Source organism: Anser cygnoides, chromosome 3, assembly GCF_040182565.1.
Source record: "Anser cygnoides isolate HZ-2024a breed goose chromosome 3, Taihu_goose_T2T_genome, whole genome shotgun sequence".
Classification (NCBI taxonomy): Eukaryota; Metazoa; Chordata; class Aves; order Anseriformes; family Anatidae; genus Anser; species Anser cygnoides.
In genome coordinates this window covers 117,381,051-117,401,559 of record NC_089875.1, presented here as the reverse complement: position 1 = coordinate 117,401,559, position 20,509 = coordinate 117,381,051, and the positions used below count along the sequence as shown (strand labels likewise).

Below are 20,509 nucleotides of genomic sequence, written 5' to 3'. Positions count from 1 at the left end.
TGTCTTCATCCCAAAGCCGAGGTTATTGAAATGCCTTTGTAAAACATTGAAGGATATACTCTATCAATAAAGATACAAAACATGAAAGATAAAGGTTAGCTCATTTTATACTATACAGACTGGATAGTCATTTCTGAGGGCCTCAGTCTTAAAGCACGTGCTGTAAGAAGGAACTCTGGCTCCTGAGGAGCCACACTTCCTTCAGCACTGGGGTTTTTGGCAAAGCAGCAAAACTGCCCAGAGCACTGCTTGTTATTAAAGAAACGTCTGGTAGCGCAGATCTGTACATCCCCATGGGTTCCCCCAAATACCCAAAGACACCTGCCTACAATGAGCTGTTCTGGCAGCAGAAATACAGAGTTCAAATCCAATGGAGACAAATGTCACATAGAACATATCTGTTTTAACTGACCTCATCTAATGGATTTCGTTACAAAGTAGGTGGTATACGAATTAATCTATAATGTAGATCCTGCTACCCTAAAATACAATTTTTAGTAATGTAACAAGCTTATGAACCAGCAAGGAGTTCCTATATTCCATGCACATATTGGATGATTGACACAGAATCATAGAACATGATGCTATCACAGAACATAACATGCTCTTTAGTTTTGATGTGCAAGTATGTCAAACATACGTGTTCGATTCTTGAACAAAAACCTGAACAGAGTGATAACCTTGAGTTTCAAGTCTTTTCAGACCCCCAGCGGCTAAAAAGCATCACTCCAGAAGCAAAATGCTCTCAGGAAAGGAATTTAGAAAACAGTAAAGAACAGGAGTTTACAACCCAGTTTATTTTTGGCTACTCTACCAAATTTCTGAACAAGATTTTTTTTTAGCCTAGTGTTCTTGTTCCAATGTTCGTGTTCCAATGATTTATCCCAATGACTAATAATAAAATTGTCTGTATAGATCCAAAAGTGATTTGGGTACTTAAGTGTCCCTTCATTGCGATGGTCTGTCCTCACACACACCATAATCAGTAGGCAATGCCCAATATTCTCTAGGCTGTCCTCTATCATCCTTTATGCCATCACCACCTCCAGCACACACACACACAAAAAAAAATCCTGCTTCACAACTACCAGTCAGGCCGCATTTCTCACTCAAGTCTCAATCAACCAGAGGCTAAATAGTCTTAATTTATTTTTATTTTACACCTAGCCCTACGCACAGACTCCAGCCTCCTCATGTTACTGATAGAAAGAACTGTGATTTCCCTCAAAAACTCCAGATTAGCAATACCTTTGACCTCTCCCCCCAGACTCCTCTACAACGCCAAGTAGTGTCAGAACCTATGTTTTGGCTGAAAGGGAAACACGTGATTCCTTTAATTATAGGCTGATCGTCAACTTAAAAGCGTGCTGGCTTTTACCATGCTGGCTATACTCAGCAGAACTAACTGGCTTGGGTGCCCACGACAGACTTCCCTCTCGTAGGGTGGTGTATCTTCTTAGAACAAATAATTATTTATCCATATAAACAGTAAAAAAATAATCAACTGAAAAAAATAAAATATCTAACTATTAAAAAATAAATGATGCACATACTGTTATATCCCCACAGACTATTTCATGAAAGTTTGCATTACTTATCTGGTCATAGGTCTGGATTCTGGCAACCAAATTGCAGGGTCTCTCTGAAAACCAGCCCTGCTCCGTCACTTTTGGAGAGGGAAAGTCAGAGAAGAAAGAAGTATAAGTGGAAGGAATGGTTGTAATTTGTTTTTATATTTTTTCTTCATCACCACTACTCAGTTACCAAGCAGTATGTTACGCAGAGCATGGAAAAATAATCTGTAAAAGAATTGACATATGCTAACCTGAACATCAGTGAATACCCTCTCTCATCCTCTTTTCAACTCCATATGAATGATTGTCAGATCTCTTCTCCACCAAAAACCACAATGAATTTTAATTACAAGGGAAAGCTTAGACTTCTCAAAAGTGTGGAAAAGTAAGATCCAGGTATTAAACACTGCCTGCTTTCTCCTGCAGATGTGACAAAGAACCAACCAACTCTCCAGCACGGAACACATCGCATGTCAGAAATTTAATATAGACATCTCCCATACTCTTCCCAGCATCACTGAAGTCTGGTTCTGTTCCACCGTTCTTCAGGCATACCTATACATAACATTTTAAGTGCTGAGCAGAGATACCCCAGCTCATTCCAAATGAGCTCAATGCCACACCAAATACAGCCAGGCGGCTTCCAGTATCTGAACTGGCTCTTTCAGAATAAACTGGTTTTCACTTCACATTCCAATCTCCCAGGCAATTCCCTCCTGTGCATACTGTCAATGTGAAAAGGGATGCATGCTTTTTGTTCTTCATCCTGTTTCAGTTTCTTCATTTCTCCTCACCTCCAATATTCTTCTACATGTATATCCTTCTACACAAAATGGAAGCCATACTGTTAAAAAAAGAATCTCATTAAACAACAACGAAAATGTTTTCTAATTGTCCTCTTTCCAATCTTATTCCATTTCCTCTCATCCTCTTTTCCACTTTCTTAGGAAAGATCTTCAGATCTCTTTTCTACCAAAAGCCCACTACGCATTTTTAATTACAAGGGCAAGCTTAGGCTTTTGACAAGTGAGGAGAAGAAACAGAGCCCGGTATTAAATACTTAAAAAATGGATGTGGAATGATAAATGGGAGAAAGCATTAAACTATCTAATTTAACTATTTTTTCTTTGAAAAATACCATTTACAGATCTGAGGATCTCTAACTTATGTAAGTATCATAAAACAGAATAGAAGTATTTCAACTTGCACACAGTACATAAGGAAATATCATGGTGTTATACAGAAGAAACTGCAATGACCAGGCATCACATTCAGCTTCAAGCAAACAACAGTAGCAGTCAGTCAAACACAAGAAATTCTTCATATTAGAATCTGTGGAGCAAGTTAATAATAGAATTAAAACCAATCACCCTCCCTTCTCCATGGTATTCTTCAAATCACTGACTTTTAATATAATTTGTTCTACAGTGATCTTTTTTTTTTTCCTTTGTCTTTTTATTTTTCTTAAAAGGCTAGCTGCATGTATTTAATTGTATACTCCTTGGGGCAGTGACTATTTCCTCAAATGTCTGTAGAGTCCATTGCTATAAGCAATAGTACTATGCAATGCGAAGTAATAAAAAAAATTAGGAATGTTTTGTTGAGAAACAGCCATGCATTAATTATGCAAGATTATCTGAAAAATACACAAATAGGGGGCAAAAAAGATGTCATTATGAATCCTTAACTTTAAAGCATCACTGCCCAATGAATGGTTTATGATATTCCATTTCAGTATTATATTTAATTTCTCTTGGGGTATTTAAAAAACATCTGTTCTGAAAGTTACCGAACGGGTATTGTTTACTCAGAAATTCTACAGGGTGCAACCCCCTTCCACACTGTCAGTTAAACATACAGTATTTTAAATACGCATTACAGAGCCAAATGTTGAAGCAGGCACTTAGAATGTGAAGAATATTCTACACATTAAAATACACATGAAAAATACTGTCCAGGAATTATAGCATAAATCAAATGCAGATTCTAAATTCGGTATTTAATAACTATGCAATCTAAAAAAAAACATTTCGTTTTTATTACTTACTGAACTAATTTCATGTCTTAAATCTACATTGCTACAGACTTACACAAGCTACTGAAACTGCTATAATTTTAAAACCAGAAGCAAATCTTTATTGCTGAACTCTGCTCCTGAATATGGGGTTTAATATGAAAACACTGACACCAAAACTGAAGAGTGTGAATAATCTGCTTTAATATTCTCTAAAATCTGTTCTCTAATCTTGATTGAGGTCTGAAAGTAACACGTCTGGATGTTTCCAGTGTAAATGTTGTGCAAAAACTTTACAAACATAGATCTAAATCTGCAATTGCCATTACTAAAATAAATGAAAAATCTATAAGCAGCAGCGAAACTGGCATGCAAATAAAAGAACTGTCAAGACATATATTGCCTAAAAATAAGCTTACAATAACTATTTTAAAGACTGTGTGTGGTCTTACCCATATATTTTGGCAAGATGCACTTTCTCCAACCACAGCTAGATTCATCCAAAAGCAGTGGCACTGGAGAGTCTCTGTCTCACCTGTCAAACTTGAAGAACGTTGTTCAGCAGACCACCATGAGTCCATGGATAGGATCCACAGCACTACAGCAGCTGGTCTTGATAAGTGTTCTCTAACTATAGAGGCAAATACTTCAAAAATGTTCTGTAAGAGGATCACTCTTAATATACGTGCATTTAAAAACAAACGGAGACAAAAATACATCTAGAACAAGACTCTCGGGGCATTTATGGCGAAGCACCATCAGTGACCACATACGTATCTCTGTCTGACGTCTCAAAGCGCTCACAAAAGATTCAAGCCTATTAAATTTACCTTAGAAATTAACTAAATTTATGTACTTCTCACAAATTATTAGATTGCAGGCAACCAAATAAAAGAACTAGACCCCTTAACTCTTCGTATAATCTAGGAAGATGAACTCCTCGGTTACTTTCCCACATGACACTGAAAATATTTTGAGACCAACCTACAAATCGATGAAGTGGGAAGGAAAGCTAAAAGGCTGCTTGGCTACGGGAAAGGTAGGATTCAGTGGACATGGGATGAAGCAAGCAAAGCTGCCAGCTGTAAAACTACACAAGAGGGTATTTCGACGACCAGAAAGACCTAGGGAGAGAGCTTATCGGACTTCTCTCTATATAAAGTAACTTGGACTGTTATTAAAAAGTATATAATCATTAATTTCCAGAGCGATGTGAATATTTTCTAAAAATAGGTCGCTGCTTTTAACTGCTGAGATCTGCTCGGGTTTAACTACTGGTGGCATTGTAGCCTAAAAGCAAGAAAGGCTCTAGAGAGATTACTTTCACTTTTCCCTAGATATATTTAGTGTACTAACTAGCATAGTTAGGATATTATTTTTCTTTGGTTTTGTCAGTAGCATGTTTGAAATAAATTTTATTAAGTGGTAGTGTATGTAACATTGCATTGTGGGTAGCAGTTTCCTGCCTTAACCTAGCCACATCCTCAGCTGTTATATGAGACAGGTTTCCCATATTTTCTGCAAGTTGACTTCAAAAAAAAAAAATAAAAAGGGAAAAAAAATAGACAGGAGAAAACAGCTAAAAGGTTAGGGTGATCTTAAACACTGTGTGGCGACTGTTTAGAAGGTGGATGTCTAATCAAATGGGATCTCTCGATTACCCTACAGTCTACAAAATACATACTGGAGGAATACAAGGAAAGTAACACTTGTCAGAAAAAATGCCTGAGCAGCAAAAATAGCCGAGATGAGGTATATTTGACCATTAAGATAGAGACCTTCAGTCAAAGCCTGATCAGGGGACAGAGACTTGGCAACTCAAGATGAATGAAAACCACTTGCTATTAAATCATGTACTCGCTGATTAAAAGAAGATGAGCATCCTTTTAATTTAAATAACAGTTCTGTTTAAGGTATAATTTGATTTCAGTAGCCTGATTCCCTGGTACAGAAAACACGCAACACTTGCTTACACTATAAATACAGAAGTATTTTTTTTCCTCTCTGTTTCATGGTCCCAGGCCCCATCCCCTTTCAAACCACATCTTATTTAGAAAAAAAAAAGTTGAAAGGTAGAGAACAGAAATCATCATAAAAAGGCTGAAAAAACTCTGACATTCCATCCTACTCCTTGCAGACACCAGAAAGAAGCATTTTAAAAGGAATGAGTACTGAAGTAACCCTGATGTTTTATTTTTTTTTAATTAATGGGCAGTTTTGGTTTTTTGCTCTCACAGGTTAGTAGCATGGTAGCAGCAAACATGAAGCTGCTGCAGAGATGTTGGAGGCTGTAAGTCTACAAGACACCCAAGTCGAGCAACAGAAGTTCCTTAAAATGTGCAAATATTTTAAATGCACATGGTGAATTAAATATATTAGCTAAGAACCATCTGAAAATGCAGTACAATCATTCTAAAATGTGCAATGACTTCTCACTGAGTTATGAAAAACAGAGCCAAGTAGAGACATTTCTCTCATTAAAAAAAAATAAATAAAAAAATGCTGCTATGGAAACAGATACATTAATAGCATCTGCAATTAACACATGCATCTGAGGAAACTGCTCTGAAACCTTCTCCATTATAAAAATCGGTGTCTTGTTATAGTACATACTGTAAAACTTGTAAGCAAGTGCAATTTAACAAGTTTGTCATCCTATTACTTTACGCAGCATATTTATATGTCTCTAGCTGTAGCATAGAAACAAACATTTAAGTACAAATAAACTTGATCATACTGTTTATATGCTGCATGAACTTTGAGTGACATAAGGCAAAATGTTTGGAAATAAAGCATGGCTTAAAAGTTTCAAAACAAATTTCAAAAGAAAAAAGTGAAAGATGTAATTATCTTTTAGTGTTGCATTACAATTGACTTTAAATAAGATTCCATTTTGTGAAAGATCAAGCTTATAGTTTACCAGAGGAATTCCTTAGCATAATACTTCCTTTGTAAGTGTAATTGTGACTTAAAGCATCCCCTATGGAAGTCATAAGTGAACTTCAATTTTTGTAGATCTACCTTTTGAACAACAGACTGCCAAGAGTAAGTCTGCAACCAAGACACCATTAACACAGTGAATTTTAGGATTCGTGTATCTGCTTCACTAAAAGTGCAAACTATCCTGAAAGAAACCAGCAGTTTCACAGGTATAAGGTCTGTATACTGTTTTGTTTTATAAGGTCTGTATACAGCCTAGTAATAAAAAATAAAAATTAAAAAAAAAAGTTCTATTCATTGTTAGTTTCTGCAAGCTACATCTTGTTTACCTTATTAAACAATTGGTTCTTCTGCTTTTAATGCATTTTGCCTTACTAGAAGAAGACTTCACTGTAGTTGTCTTGACCTTGATATCACAGGTGAAAAAGCATGTACAGTACAAAAAAAATCCCAAAGTTATCACACCAAAACATAATAACCAAGTCAGAGAATAACTCTGCATACACAATTGACAGCATAAAAAAACCCACTCCAGAAAAAGACTGAGTACGTCTCAAGGCAAGGAATTTAAAAAGTCAAACCTCTGGAGGAGTTCAATATTCAAATATTAAAGATGTAACTGAGAATAAATTCCAAAGTTAAAAATAAATAAATCAACTGCATTTAAGTGAAAACAAGTATCTAAGATCAGGACATAAGTGATCTATTACATAAAAGCACTGAAGTTACCTACCATCATGTAAAAGTTGATAAATATCTTAGCTGTAGTTGAAGGAACATTGTGCTTACAATTAAGAGTTCCACAAATAACAGAGGTAGAAACTTCCAAAGACTTCTGCTGCATCAGAAGTTGATTAAATCTGGAAGTCACACAAACATATTTTGTTTATATGAAGTGATTACCAATCTTTTCATCATTTTTATGCATTTAACTTCTTTCCATTGGTGTTCTTATCCATACTATGAAAACATAAAGAAATACAAAGGAATCCATCACTAGAAGAATTAAACAGCACTCATACAAAAGTAAAAGATGGGTGATTTGCAGAATACCCCTTTTTCATTTAAAGACAGAATTCCACAAATACATCAGCATCTAATAACTTCCAAAGTACTGACTGAAGAAGAACGTTATTTACCTTATTATAAATACTATGAAAGTACTTTTTATGCATAGGGTTTTAGGTTGCTTTGATAAATATATGATAACGAGAAAAAGAAGGAACCAGCTGTAATTTCTTACTGAAATCTCCCTGCCCATTTCCTCTCCATCCCCACAAAGTAGAGAACCTGCTCTCCACCCACACCTCCAGATCTCCATCTCCCACCACTGCTGGCCAACTTCTTGCTGGGAAAGCTGAGGACAGAGAGGAAAATAAAAAAGGAGGGCTGCCAGCTTCAAAGAGACGTCTTTTATTTTACAAATAAAAGCTGAACAATATCTAGAAAGTGTTTTATACAATTCTTCTGCTCTCAGCAATATATACTACAACAAGCAAACAACAAAAAAAATCACCCTGCAAAAGCTAGAAAATCCCATGCATCTGTGATACAATCAGGCTAATAAGAAAAGTTCTAGACATAATGTCCAAAGAGGCAAAAAAATAAGATACTTTCTCCAAGATGTTTCCAATTTTGTTCTGAATCTGAGTGAGCAAATCAAGACTACTAATACACACTGTCTGTGCACATTATTCCTTACTACACACAGCATTTTGCAATTTATTTCAAAGCCTCTATTATAAACAAAAAAATACTGCTTTTGTTAACCCACTCCGTACTGGTACAGTAAAGGCTTATATTACACAATCAAAGTCAAAGTTACAATATGTTGAGTATATAAAAAATATTACACACACATGCACACATATGATATTAAGCATTTAAATCTTACATATGCATCAAATTTATGTTTCATTTTAAAACTAAGTGTTAACATTAACTGGTGAATGAAGTTATTTATGGTCTCCCAAAAAGCCAAAGACTGTTCTATTTCACCTAAACGCTGAAACTATAAGGAGCAATTAACAGAAGCGCAATCACAATCTCACAGCTCGCTCTGTTCTGCAGTGTCTGTATTAAATCCCAGCAATACTGGCACTCAAAAGCATCCCTCGGAAGGCAGCACACAACTAGCTATGCTATTTAAATGACATATTTTGCCCCCCATATAAAAGCAAGATAATTGCCCTTAATTTGCATTACATAAAACTGCCAACTAGTTTTGAAGGCATGTAAAGCAAGGCAGACATGATTTAAGATTTGCAAAGGAATCCCCAGCCTAACACTCCTGTGACAGCCAATTACAGGAGAAAAACACAAGCCCAACAAGCAGGCTGCTACTAGACCTTCGGCAAGGTAAAGTTTCTTACAATGAGTTACAGATTCACAAGTAGAGGAAGACAAGGAGAAAAAGTAAAACAGAAGGAATCCAGCCACCCAGCAAATCTGAAGCAGACCCAAGATCGTGATACAATCCAAAGATGTAAATTATTGTAAATCATCACTGTTGTTCAGAATTTCACACAGCCACTTGTGCCAATTTTGCTCACTTTTCCACAGACACAATAATGAAGCAGGGAAAGAGAAAAGAAAAAGAAAAAAAAAGGAGGAAAAAAAAAAGAAAAGGAGGGGGAAAGAAGAGTGGGGGGAACCTGAACTGAGAGTACAAATAAAGTTCTGCTGTCCATATGCTTTAACTGTACAGAAGTTTGGGCTCTTACAGCATTTTGTACTCTCTCCAAATCCTCATGAGTCACAAAAATTAAAAAGCTATATCCTTCTGGATGCCAGGAAGGGCCTTACCACGGGCCTTTTGTCAAAATAAAAAAAAAAAAAAAAAAAAAAAGAAAAAAAAAAGAAAAAAAAAGGGAGAGAGCAAGAACAAGCCCCAGTGGTAGGCAGTCCTCTGCGAGTCCTCTGATGTCACAAGCCACATGATTCTCTCTCTCCAGTAACAGTGCTTGCAAAAAAAAGGAGTTTTAAAGCTTTTGCTTTTTTGGATTGTGTGAATGCTTCATTCGCCTCACAAACAACCACAGAACCACAAGTGCGGTGCAAACTTTCTCCAGGAGGACAGCAGAGAAGGCTCTGGGTTTTAAATGGTTAATCTCCGCAGGTCACTACCAGCCACTGAGACCAACAGAGTCAGTAAGTGCTCTCTAACCACAGTCTATGCAGTAATAGTAGGTCCTTCAAATATTTGCTCATTCTCTTTTTTTTTTGTTTTGTTTCCTCGCTTTTCACATGTTACCAGTGCTACAACATTTTTTTTTTTTTTGACAAAAAAAAAAAGAAAGCAACTGTAGGGTCTATGCAATGCAGGGGCACTGTAAAACTAAACCAAGGTTTGGCTATGGTTTGTGTTTGCAGTTTGAGGATCCAAGAAGTATTTACACCAGGAGGTGAAAGCTCTGCGTGAAACGAGAGGGACTATGGCATCAAACAGCCTGTTCAGTTCAGTGACACCATGTCAGCAAAACTTCTTTTGGGGTGAGTACTGCGACGTCTCAGCTCCCGTTTGCCGCGCTCGGGGTTTTCTTAACGATGCCGGGGACAGTTACGGAAACAAAAAAACTTGCTGAATGGGATGCTAGGGTGGGGAGAGAGCATAGCAGGCTGGGGTGGGGGGGGGGGGGGAAGCAGTCATCATAAAAAGCTTCTGCGGATTTATGAACGAATTTGTGAGCTGAGGAGCTGAGCAGAAAGAGGTCGGTGGCCGCCTGCTCGGTGCCCTGGCAGCAGGTGTGCTCGGCTGGGCCGCGCGAGGTGGCCGCAGCCAGGGACATGGGATGGGGTATAGCGCAGTGCCCAGCCCTATTGCAGGTACAAGGGACCAGGTAGGTAGGGAAACGGCCAACGACAGCAAGGGATAGCTTAGGAAGAACCGGTGCAGAGCGTAACCCTTCAATGCATCCAACGGGACTGCTTAATGCAAGATATTCTGAAGGAATTACAGGATTTAGCTCTGTTTCCTTAGACCTGATGAAATGAGTAGCGTGCAGCATGTAGCAGCCTCTCCTATCCACAACTTCCCTATGATTGTACCAGACAACTTATTTTTAAGCATATATGCTCAATGAAGTTATCAGAAACGTGCAGTTCTTCGCCCTCGTTTCGCAGCAAAGTGTGCTATTTAATGGACTCATTTCTGAAAGCGAATTCTCCTCATTGCACTTGTTGTGAACAGGGTGAAACATTCAGGCATAAAAATATTAACCTATGAAATGAAGTTATGCAATTTAATATGTTGATGAATTTAAGCTTTAATTGAAAGTGGGATTTAAAAAACTCTGTAGAAGGGCACTGCCAAATCTTTACTTCAATATTCAGAACTGTAAACACAGGTTCCTTTAAGAAATCATGTATGTAGACTGAGGCAGTTATTTATATGTCCTGCAGACACACGTGCCCATAAAAAATCATAAATGCACTATAAAATTACACCTCTATCATGGCTTATTTAGAAAAGCTTCTTCCTCTCAGATATAGTTTTAAAATCAGCGCAGGGCACCTCACGCTCGAACTGAATATAACCAAATCGGATTTTAAGTGATAGCTCTGCAAGTAAGACAAAGTTACTTTTAAAACGTGATGGAAAATGCAGTATTCTAGTTCCCCTTGACCAGTGGTAAGAAGCATATGCAACATTTTTTTCAAAGCATCTTTTACTGACACAACTGAAAATTCTGAAAGACCAAGGAAAAAAAAAATGTGAAAACTTACAGGATTCTCTTAATGGTGTCCATCATGTTGAAACTAGGCTGGGGCTGTAGCTAAAGCTATTTCTTTTCCTCCCCTGTCCCCATTATAAGACAAATAACAATGCTAGGACCATTTGCAGTGTATACATCCCGATTAGGCTTGTATTGTAATGAACCGAGGACCGGAGTTCCCTTTACCCCTCCTACTTCACGCGCTTTGACTGGTTCCCAGTTCAGCACATGAGTAAGCTGTAAGGCTGCGTGCGGGAAAAGACTTGAAGAATAGCTTCTCACAGAGCAGGGAGCAGTTTAATTTATGACCTACAGATAGCAGAAGTAATAACAGAACCTGTGCCGGCTCCTGTAGCTGTAATAGGCAGACCGGTGAGCTGAAATGCTAACACAAAAATGGTAAGCAGCTTTTCTACTAAAACTGCTGTCTTAATGAAGCCCAGCAGAAGTGTAGCCAGACCACATTATCCCAGTGTTTACAACAGGAAATACAGTTTACATGTATAGGGACTTTCTTTTGCTTTTACTTCCAAAAGAGATTAGAAGAAATTGAGTTGGCTAAAATTATCAAAACACCGAGTGGTGACTGCTTAATTTATCTACTTTTGATCATTCTCAAAGCGAGGCAAAAGTCCCGCAGCACGAAGGATACTTTTTTCCAAACTTCAGTAAATCGGGTTGGGGACACAAATTCAACTCTGGCCACGAGCAGCAAATGCACGGAACGACGAAATCTCACCACTTCTATCAGTATGTAACCAGTATCTCTTATACCAAAACCAAAAGAAAACTTAAGAACTTTATAAAAATGAGACAGACCACAATTTAAAAAAGAACAAAAGCCAGAAGACCCAAGTTAGTCATCAATTTACCATTTCCTACCACCGGTGCAGCAGGATGTCAGAATGCATGATCTATTTTTGTTCCTTTCCATGCTGTATCTCCTTCTATTGCAATCTCTAACTTCGTCCCTTCGTGACTGTTGAATTTGATTAGTTTTTTCTTTGAGAATTAAGACGCATAATGACGAGTAATAATAGGAAGGAAAACAGCGTTGTAAGGATTAACATTTGTGAAAATTCTTATTTCACTTGCTTTTTCTGTGTGTTTTTAACTCATATGGAAGGGAGGAATAACGGTAGTGAAGATGCAGGACCCTTTCCTAATTACAGGGAACATGTATTCCCCTACAGTTTAGATCATTTGAATTAACTTGCTATTGTTTCATAGCCAGAGCATTTCTGTGTTAAGTGTGTTATACACACGTATTGACTGCATTTTGCCTGAGTGACCTGCTTAAGTTTTTAAATAGAAGCGCATTCGTTTCGACCAGCAGATTATTATATTTGTATCCATATCACCTTAAGAAAAAAAAATCTCAGAATAAATACTAAGCAGAAAAATGAATTGCATATTTATTAGAAAATCTAGTAAACATTGTACAAGATACTTTAGAGCATGAAATACTCTTGAAATGCCTCCCGTAATAGTTACAAATGATAAAAAAAGCATTTTCAAATACGATCTGTGCATCTTCATAGGAGAATTTCACTGAAGGACGTAAATTAGATCAAGATTTGGCTGATGATTTAATCAATTATTTCACATGTACTGTTTGGTAACTGATCCCTATAGATAGACGTAATAAACCTAAATGAAATACTTCAAGTTAACAGCAACAAATTTACACTGCTTATATTAAAATACTCGCCAGAATATTCTCATTTACTCTTTAAAAAAAGCACCTTTTCTAGATGTCGGTTCTGAACTGTTTTATCAGTTGGCAAGGAATTGTAGTTTTTTATTTTACTTAAGATACTGATAAGAGAGAAACAGATCCCTTCTGATTATGCCTATAAAGCTGAATTTTTCTGAATGTTCCTGCTCTGTTTAACATATTCCTATGATTGTGAAGCTTGAAGCAAAATCTCAGTAATCACTGGTCTGTATAAACGTAATTTAAAATACTAGGACTTTACAAAAATAATACTGAAGGAATGCAGGCATGACTATTCTCATTTGCATTAAGAAAGCTGCAAGCTTCTCACTCAGGCTTTCGGTACCTTAAACCCCTAAAACATGCAGAATTACACTGCAGCATTTCTATAATTCTTAAGCAGCAAAATGCGGTGATTTGTTTAATTATCTGTCTCAAATCAACTATTAATAACCAATATTGTCTAAATCCAGCGCGCTGATGCAAAATTCACTAAGATAGAAAAGTTCCAGTTTGTTAAAAGAACATTGAAGTATCTGATGGTTAAATAAACTGAGAAAAAAAAACACCTAACTCATTAGGGGCACTAAGATTTTATCAAACATACAGGATTAATCTCTATTGAATAGAACCATTCACAAATCAAAACTTTCTTGCTTCAATACTTTCATGCAGTGCTAATCAATTACAACCTTTTCTAGTTATTCAAAATCCATGTGCTTTTAATTTTATTCACTGGTGGTCTAAAATATAATATTCAGGCCAAGCTAAGTCATTCTGTATTGCAACTTTGCTTTTTTTCAATAAATATTCATCTAGAGGTTTTCTTAGAGAGAACTGCTCATATGAAGACTGTGGTAATATTTTTATACTGTACCTCCTTGTTGAAGCAAAAGGTTAGGGGTTACCTAAATACCTCAACTGTATATACAAAAAAAGGAAAAGGTAAGTATTCACATGAAAAATCCAAAGGGACTATATTATTTATTTTTGCATTTCCTATGATTAATGATGCACCAGTGCATACTTGAAAACTGAAGTCAAAATAGGGTAACACCTCAAATTCCTTTACAAACTGTACAAATATCAAACTTCCATGCTGTATTAACTACTCTACCAGAAATATTTAAAGGCTCTGCCACCCCACATTAAGAGCATAACAATAATACCGAAATTCAAGCAGTGTGATTTCTTGGTCACGGTCAGACTAATGCTAATCTTAAAACTGCACCTTATACCTTTATTTTTCCTGATGGCTTTTCACAACACAGTTGTGCTTGTTACAAATAACAAGGAGCCCAGTGCAGGCTCGAGTAAATAACGGAGATCTAAAACCAGATCCGTTTAAGTATAAGCAGAAAAACAGAATGGTAAGATATTCTTGCAAAGGATGCTAACTACACAATGCAGACAGTTCAAAAGAGTAACCATCAGTGCTGCGTGTATGGTCGTGTCACACCTTGGGGCACGCACCCGTGGGTGGCTGTCCCTGCCAGCAGCTAGGCAGAACTCCTTGCTAAAACAGCAGGTTGAGCACAGGAGGCTGCAAACACAAGCAGAGTGCTGCATTTTTTTCCATGCACAAATCCAGCCCATTTCAGTGGAAGTTAAATACGGAGGGAAAGGAGGAATTAGCCCGTGCTTGCCAGGCTGCAGAGGTGCTGAGCACCTCCATCTCTCCGGCAGGGCTGCTCCAGCAGCAGCTGTCAGTGCTCGGTACCGCTTGAAAATTAGCCATGTGCATGTTTTCCTCTATGTACCTCATAAAAATCAACATTGTGTGTTGGAGGTGATGGAGTTGGTTCTGAAAACTCATTAAATACACTCCGTTAATAAGAATTACAATAAATTGCCATGTTTAATATGCCCTAGAGTATATAATATTTTAATTAAGGCAGCCTCAAGATAAATAGTGAGCTTAAGATGGTAAAATCTGAAGCATTTTAAGGTCTTAGCTTAGGCACTGAGAGAATCCGAGATTCGCACAACCGGTTAAGAAACTGCAGCATAAAAAAAATATTCCAGTGCTATTTTAAATATAAAATGTTAATTTGTCTAAAAGGAATAAATATAACATTTATTTTGATAACTGTGCTCAAAAATAAATTAGTAAACTATGCGCTATTTCAAAGAGATTTTCCTTGTAAATTTTGCTAGACCTATGAATTAACCACAGATTTTCATCCGGAGACAGCAGACACCCACAAAACACAGAAAACATCTACCTCCTCCACCACAGAACCCCAACAAGAAACTACTGTTACCAACAAAATACATTTTTGCTGACATTATCTACAATGCCTTTAATTCTTATTGTATACATGTTTTTCAAAACAACTGCTAAAGGCTCATGGGGAACAGATTGAGGAGGTGTATCTTCTGCTCTCAGGTGTTTTTGTTTTTAAGTTAATAAAGCTTAAATCTAAGAGCACGCTTCCTTACATAAACATGCTCCCTTCTACAAATAAATATAAGACCTGCCACTTAACATAGGGAAAAGCACACCCTAAAGAGTATTTTAAAGATGAGCACAAAGACAAAATAAACTCAGGTTACTACATCATAAAATAGTTTAACACTTCCAATAAAAAAATCCATTATTCATGCATCTGTTTCCTGTATATATTTTTTATTCTGCTTGTTAGCATACTGTGTACTGTTCTAGCCTTCCTCATGTAGCTATAAATTTCCTATTTCATGTATGAACTTGCCCCAGGAGGAAAAGAGACATAGGTTTTCTACCGACTCACTTTAAATGCTGAAGTCATTTTAATCAGAGCAATTAAATTATCCTCTGGAACCCACTCCTTATTAAACATTTTTATTTATAAAAACTAATTCAACATAGTAAAAGATTAAAGGGAAAATGGCTACATTTTCCTTTAGATAAATGTGGTACTGCAAAAAAATAAAGTATTTCCATATTATACCTACTGTATTCCTAACAGCTTTCTCTAAGAATATGTTTTCATCTCTGATAAAACTACCTTTATTTTTAAAGCAAAGGCTGAAAACAGTTTCTTCTGCTGTCCCTCTCATTTAAAAATGTCATTTTCGTTAAGGTCAGGCAGCTCTGGAATTAACAATAGCTTTAAGTTTTAATATGTTATAGCTAAAACCCCTGTGGCAAAAATGTTTTGGCAGGAATTCATCCAAATATGGTTACTGTATTTCTGATGGACACTAACTTATTTCACATATTATATTTCATCAGAATTGCTAGTATTTCATAATGACTTGAAATTTATTATCATTCATTTTCTCGAAGAAGGAAAGTTAAATTCTGATGACCTTACATACATTTATTTTCCCCAGAATTTATTTGAACCTGAAGCATGCCAAACCATTGTTTACTTATCCCTCATGGTCAGATATCTCACATCTAAATCCACGCTGCGGTTTACTGAAACAGAAAGACAGAGCCATTGCCAGTTACATAATATTTTATTGTTCAGAGAAAAGGACCCAACCTCACTCTCAAAGCAAATTAACTGCGGCACTAGCGAGACGTGGTTGCATCGATGTGCATGTGGACACACATACGCTGACGACCATACGCTGGGTGCAAGTGGGTCTGGCATAACAAGTTAGAGCGTGGTGACATTACACATCATTATTAATTGTTGAATTCAACTTCTTTGTCAAGAGTACTTAACAGAAATGACACCACGCTAGTAAGTAAAAGATAGAGATGATTTTTTTTTTCTTTTTAAGGAAGTCAATATAGACAAGTAATTATGTGCAAATACTTTCACTTCCACATAGTGCTAATCTCCAAGGATATCTGTAATTCACTTAAATATAGATCAGAAAACACAGAGTTAAAAAAGCATGATATTTTAATGTAGCCATGTGCGGTATTAGAACAGGGTATTCTTTCTTGGGAGAAATGTTAATGAGTTGTGTATGTGCAAACATGCGCACGTATATAGCTTCAAACTTTAATTCCTACTGATCCATATTTCTAAAATGTTTAATTTCTTGAAGTAAAACACAGTGATAGGGTAAGTTTAGAAAACATCTGTGTTGGTACAAAGTCCTTAACCTAACACAGAGGTTGCACAAATACAGAAGTTGCTATCACATTCCGATTTCCCAGCAGTGCAAATTTCCAAAGAACATTTGCAACACTTCACATCTCTCTCCTTTGCTAATACGTAGTACAGGGGCTTGAAGCAAGGATCTCATCTTTATGCTTGTAAAAAAGAACGTCTATTAACACTATTATAATACTCTACATAAATTGAAAGTGTTAGTGCTAGTAATGAAATAATAGATGGTAGAAGCACTCATTATAGAATACTGGGCAATATTTCTGAGGAAAGAAATGCTTGGGAGTAAGCCTGGTGGTATCTTCTTCCTTATTCCCATAGTCCTGAGAAGGGAAAAACTGTTTTTGTGGACAGTAGACTGGACCATAACAACTCACCTCAACTTTCAAAGTGAAACCATGCATTTTAGCCAAGGTACTCTTATCTGTAGGTCAGCTGCTGCTTTTGACACAGTGCAATTTTTCTTCTGGAACTGATGAAACAAATAAGGTACCCTATATATACATTTAAGGAATTCTGACATGAAATATGGAGTTGCTCAGCCAAGAATTATTACTCCCTAATATTATTTTTTATATTAATATTGTAATACATCAATAATTTACTATAAATACCATCCTTCAAGAAGAACCAGCAAGAGTTATTTTACACAGATTAAGTAGTTATAATTCAATGGGGGGGGGGGGGGGGGGGGGGGGGAAGGCATTTTAAGACACGATCAACAAAAAGCCTAATTCTGAAGACTGTGCCAGAATTTATTATTTCAGTTTATCATGTCTCAAAAAGCTGTAGGCTAGGTGAGCCATAACACTGAGCTGATACAGTACCCATGCCCTGCTGCATTTACTGTATAAATTCCACGTGTAACTGCTTTCTTTCAAATGTATCACCTATTCCACTGAGAATCCTGTCCCTTTAAATAGAAAACTTCTGGGGAAAAAAAAAAGTGTCAAGTTTGCTCTTTAATATTGAAGGGACACGTATGTTCAAGCTTAGCGACGCTTTTATTAATAAGAGTTTGACAAATTAATGCTCTTAGCTATTGTATAATACTGGAGCACAGGAGCAGCTTTGTAATAGAGCATTTAAAGTCTGCAGGATATTTATTTCCTAACACAATCTGCAAAACTTGTTTCCTCTAAGAAAAGAACAGCAGTATAAATTCACATTAAAAGAGTTCTTCATCTGCATTTTTCCAATCAGTGGTATCAAAAGTTTAACTCAGCTGCACTTGGTTATTTGTGGAATAACCAAGCCATAACAATGAATGGTTTATTTAAAACTGACAGGACCAGAAAGCAGTAACTATTTACTTAGGCGGTGTACCTTAGTATACACCAGTAAAAATGTTCTCTTTTCCCAAAAGGACTTTTTGCATAAAGGGCATTCACTTTGCTTCCTTCCCACACTTCTTACATCCAACTTTGTACATTCAAACCTAAGTACTATATTTTTCTTGCTATTCAGTATATTTTTATTTCCCCCCTTTCTGATTAAAAGGCATAAACAGAAACACTAAAACGAATTCAGGGGGCACACTCTTTATACTGACATTTTATTAAAGAAACCAACGTTCAGGGAAAAATCCAGTCCTTTGTGGATAATAAAATAACACAATCTAGGTAGCAAGAAAAAAAAATAATTTAGCATCAAATGGGCAGAAATATATCTTCCACAGCAAGAACCATTTTCTTACTGCAGGAAGAACAATTTCATCCTAATGCAACACTGTGACTGTGTATTGCACATGCAAACACTCGAACTACTTTTAATTTCACAGTATTTAAGGAAGAGGACCTAAAATTACTCTGTTATTCTGTACAGCAATTAATTCAGTCATGACCTCGTGATAATTTGGGGTTCTAAGCTCATTAACATAACATTTTAATATTACCTTTAAAAATCAAAAGCAAAGTCTTAATTACGGCTGAGCCATCTAAATGTGTGTTAATACATCTTAAAATAAATGAAGACTTAACCTTGTCCAGATAGAAAGATAAAATATTACAGGACGTGTAATACAAAACAAAGGCTGGGAAGACCGTAATTTTGTTACTTGAAATTATAATATTAGTTTACTAACTAATTTCGAGGCACATGTGTACTGCACATGTGTAAAATCGACTTGATGCAGCCTGCTTACATGCACACACACACGAGCTGGAATGTCCTAATTCTGATCAAAGATGTATGTAGCCGGATGTGCGGTTAATTCACTGATCAAATTTTCACAACTGAAAAACATCTTGAAAGACACAGTCCTAGCTGCCAGTAGTGCGTGTAAAATGATTGTACGTTTTAGGATGTATCTTAGGACCTCTTCTGCACGCACATGCACAAAATAAAAAGGAAGAAACGCAGAAAAAGATGAAAAGGCACTGCTTTTCACTTCCAGTACTCTTAAAGGGCAGAGTGAGACTGAGTGAAATAAACTTAAAACACCCGTAGAAGCTAAACTCTAGTCTTACTGACACGTTCTTACAGTAAGCTTGTGTTCCATAAAAACTATATAAAAGTGTCAGAAGCGTAGATGCATAGCACATGCACGCAATGTAAGACAAATCTGCCCTGTAACAATAATACACAGTAGCTCCTCAATGTCCGTGAAATATTTTAAAATGCACTAAATCTATAAAAATACTCTGTCAAACTTCAGGACTGTCCACTGAACCAAGCAGATGTATTGAATAAACACTGTTTAATGGGGTTTAAATTTTATCGGCTATGTAAAAAATTAGAAGAATTTGAACTATCAATTGTTTGAAGTCTTCTACCATCACATTTAAGAATCCCACTTGCCTACAGAGCTGACTACTTATAGTAAATACACATAATATATAATGGTCACTCTATTTGATCAGATATGCATTAAATAAAAATAAGCCAAACAAACTTATAAAGATACTAAGATGGGCAATAATTTTACTAGTCTCAACACTGATTTAAAAGACGTCTCTCTTTTTCTCCTTTACATACCTGGTTGTTATCAATTACTGATGTGTCTTCACCCTTCTTGCAGCAAAAATTCCTTTAAAAATTAGAGCACACACATTTGAAACCTATATACATAAAAATACTCTTTTTTTCAGTAGCCCAGAAAATCTGAAGGTTTTTTTAGGCTGATGATATCTTCACATAGAAACACAGAACGTCTGCAGACAGTAAGAAGCCTTTAGTAAGCCTTTTTGCTGCACCATAATAATCTGATCCAGAAATTCAAGGGTACCTTAAACAACGGGCTACCTGTTCTAGCCATGCTTAGGAATGTGGCCAAATCATTTTTATTGATTTAACCTTTATAGGAATGCTACATATCCTCAGAGCAAAACATTTCTAATGCATTTATAATATGATATACCTCTGAGAAGTTATGAAAAAAAAAAATCTTATGACAGATAGGTTAGCCCCCCTCCACTATTACATTTTTCTGATCTAGTGATCGATAGGCATTCGTGTTAGACTATTTTGTGAGTTTGTATGTGTTCGTATTCATAGGA

At 36.4% G+C, this 20,509-nt stretch overlaps 2 protein-coding genes across 7 annotated transcripts in view; one reads left to right on the top strand and one right to left on the bottom strand.

Moving 5' to 3' along the window:
- The window catches only part of SUPT3H (SPT3 homolog, SAGA and STAGA complex component), a 278,028-nt gene that overhangs the window by 225,416 nt on the left and 32,103 nt on the right, over positions 1 to 20,509 (bottom strand). The window lies entirely within an intron of this gene.
- The window catches only part of RUNX2 (RUNX family transcription factor 2), a 155,209-nt gene continuing 144,182 nt past the window's right edge, over positions 9,483 to 20,509 (top strand). For 2 of the 3 annotated variants that reach the window (XM_066995056.1, XM_066995057.1), the window contains exon 1: positions 9,948 to 10,020. In XM_066995056.1, coding sequence (XP_066851157.1) covers positions 9,963 to 10,020 — 58 coding nt within the window. In that variant the 5' untranslated portion in view covers positions 9,948 to 9,962. Of the gene's footprint in view, positions 9,679 to 9,900; positions 10,021 to 20,509 lie in introns of those variants that run through there. The other variant, XM_066995058.1, reaches the window with a different exon arrangement.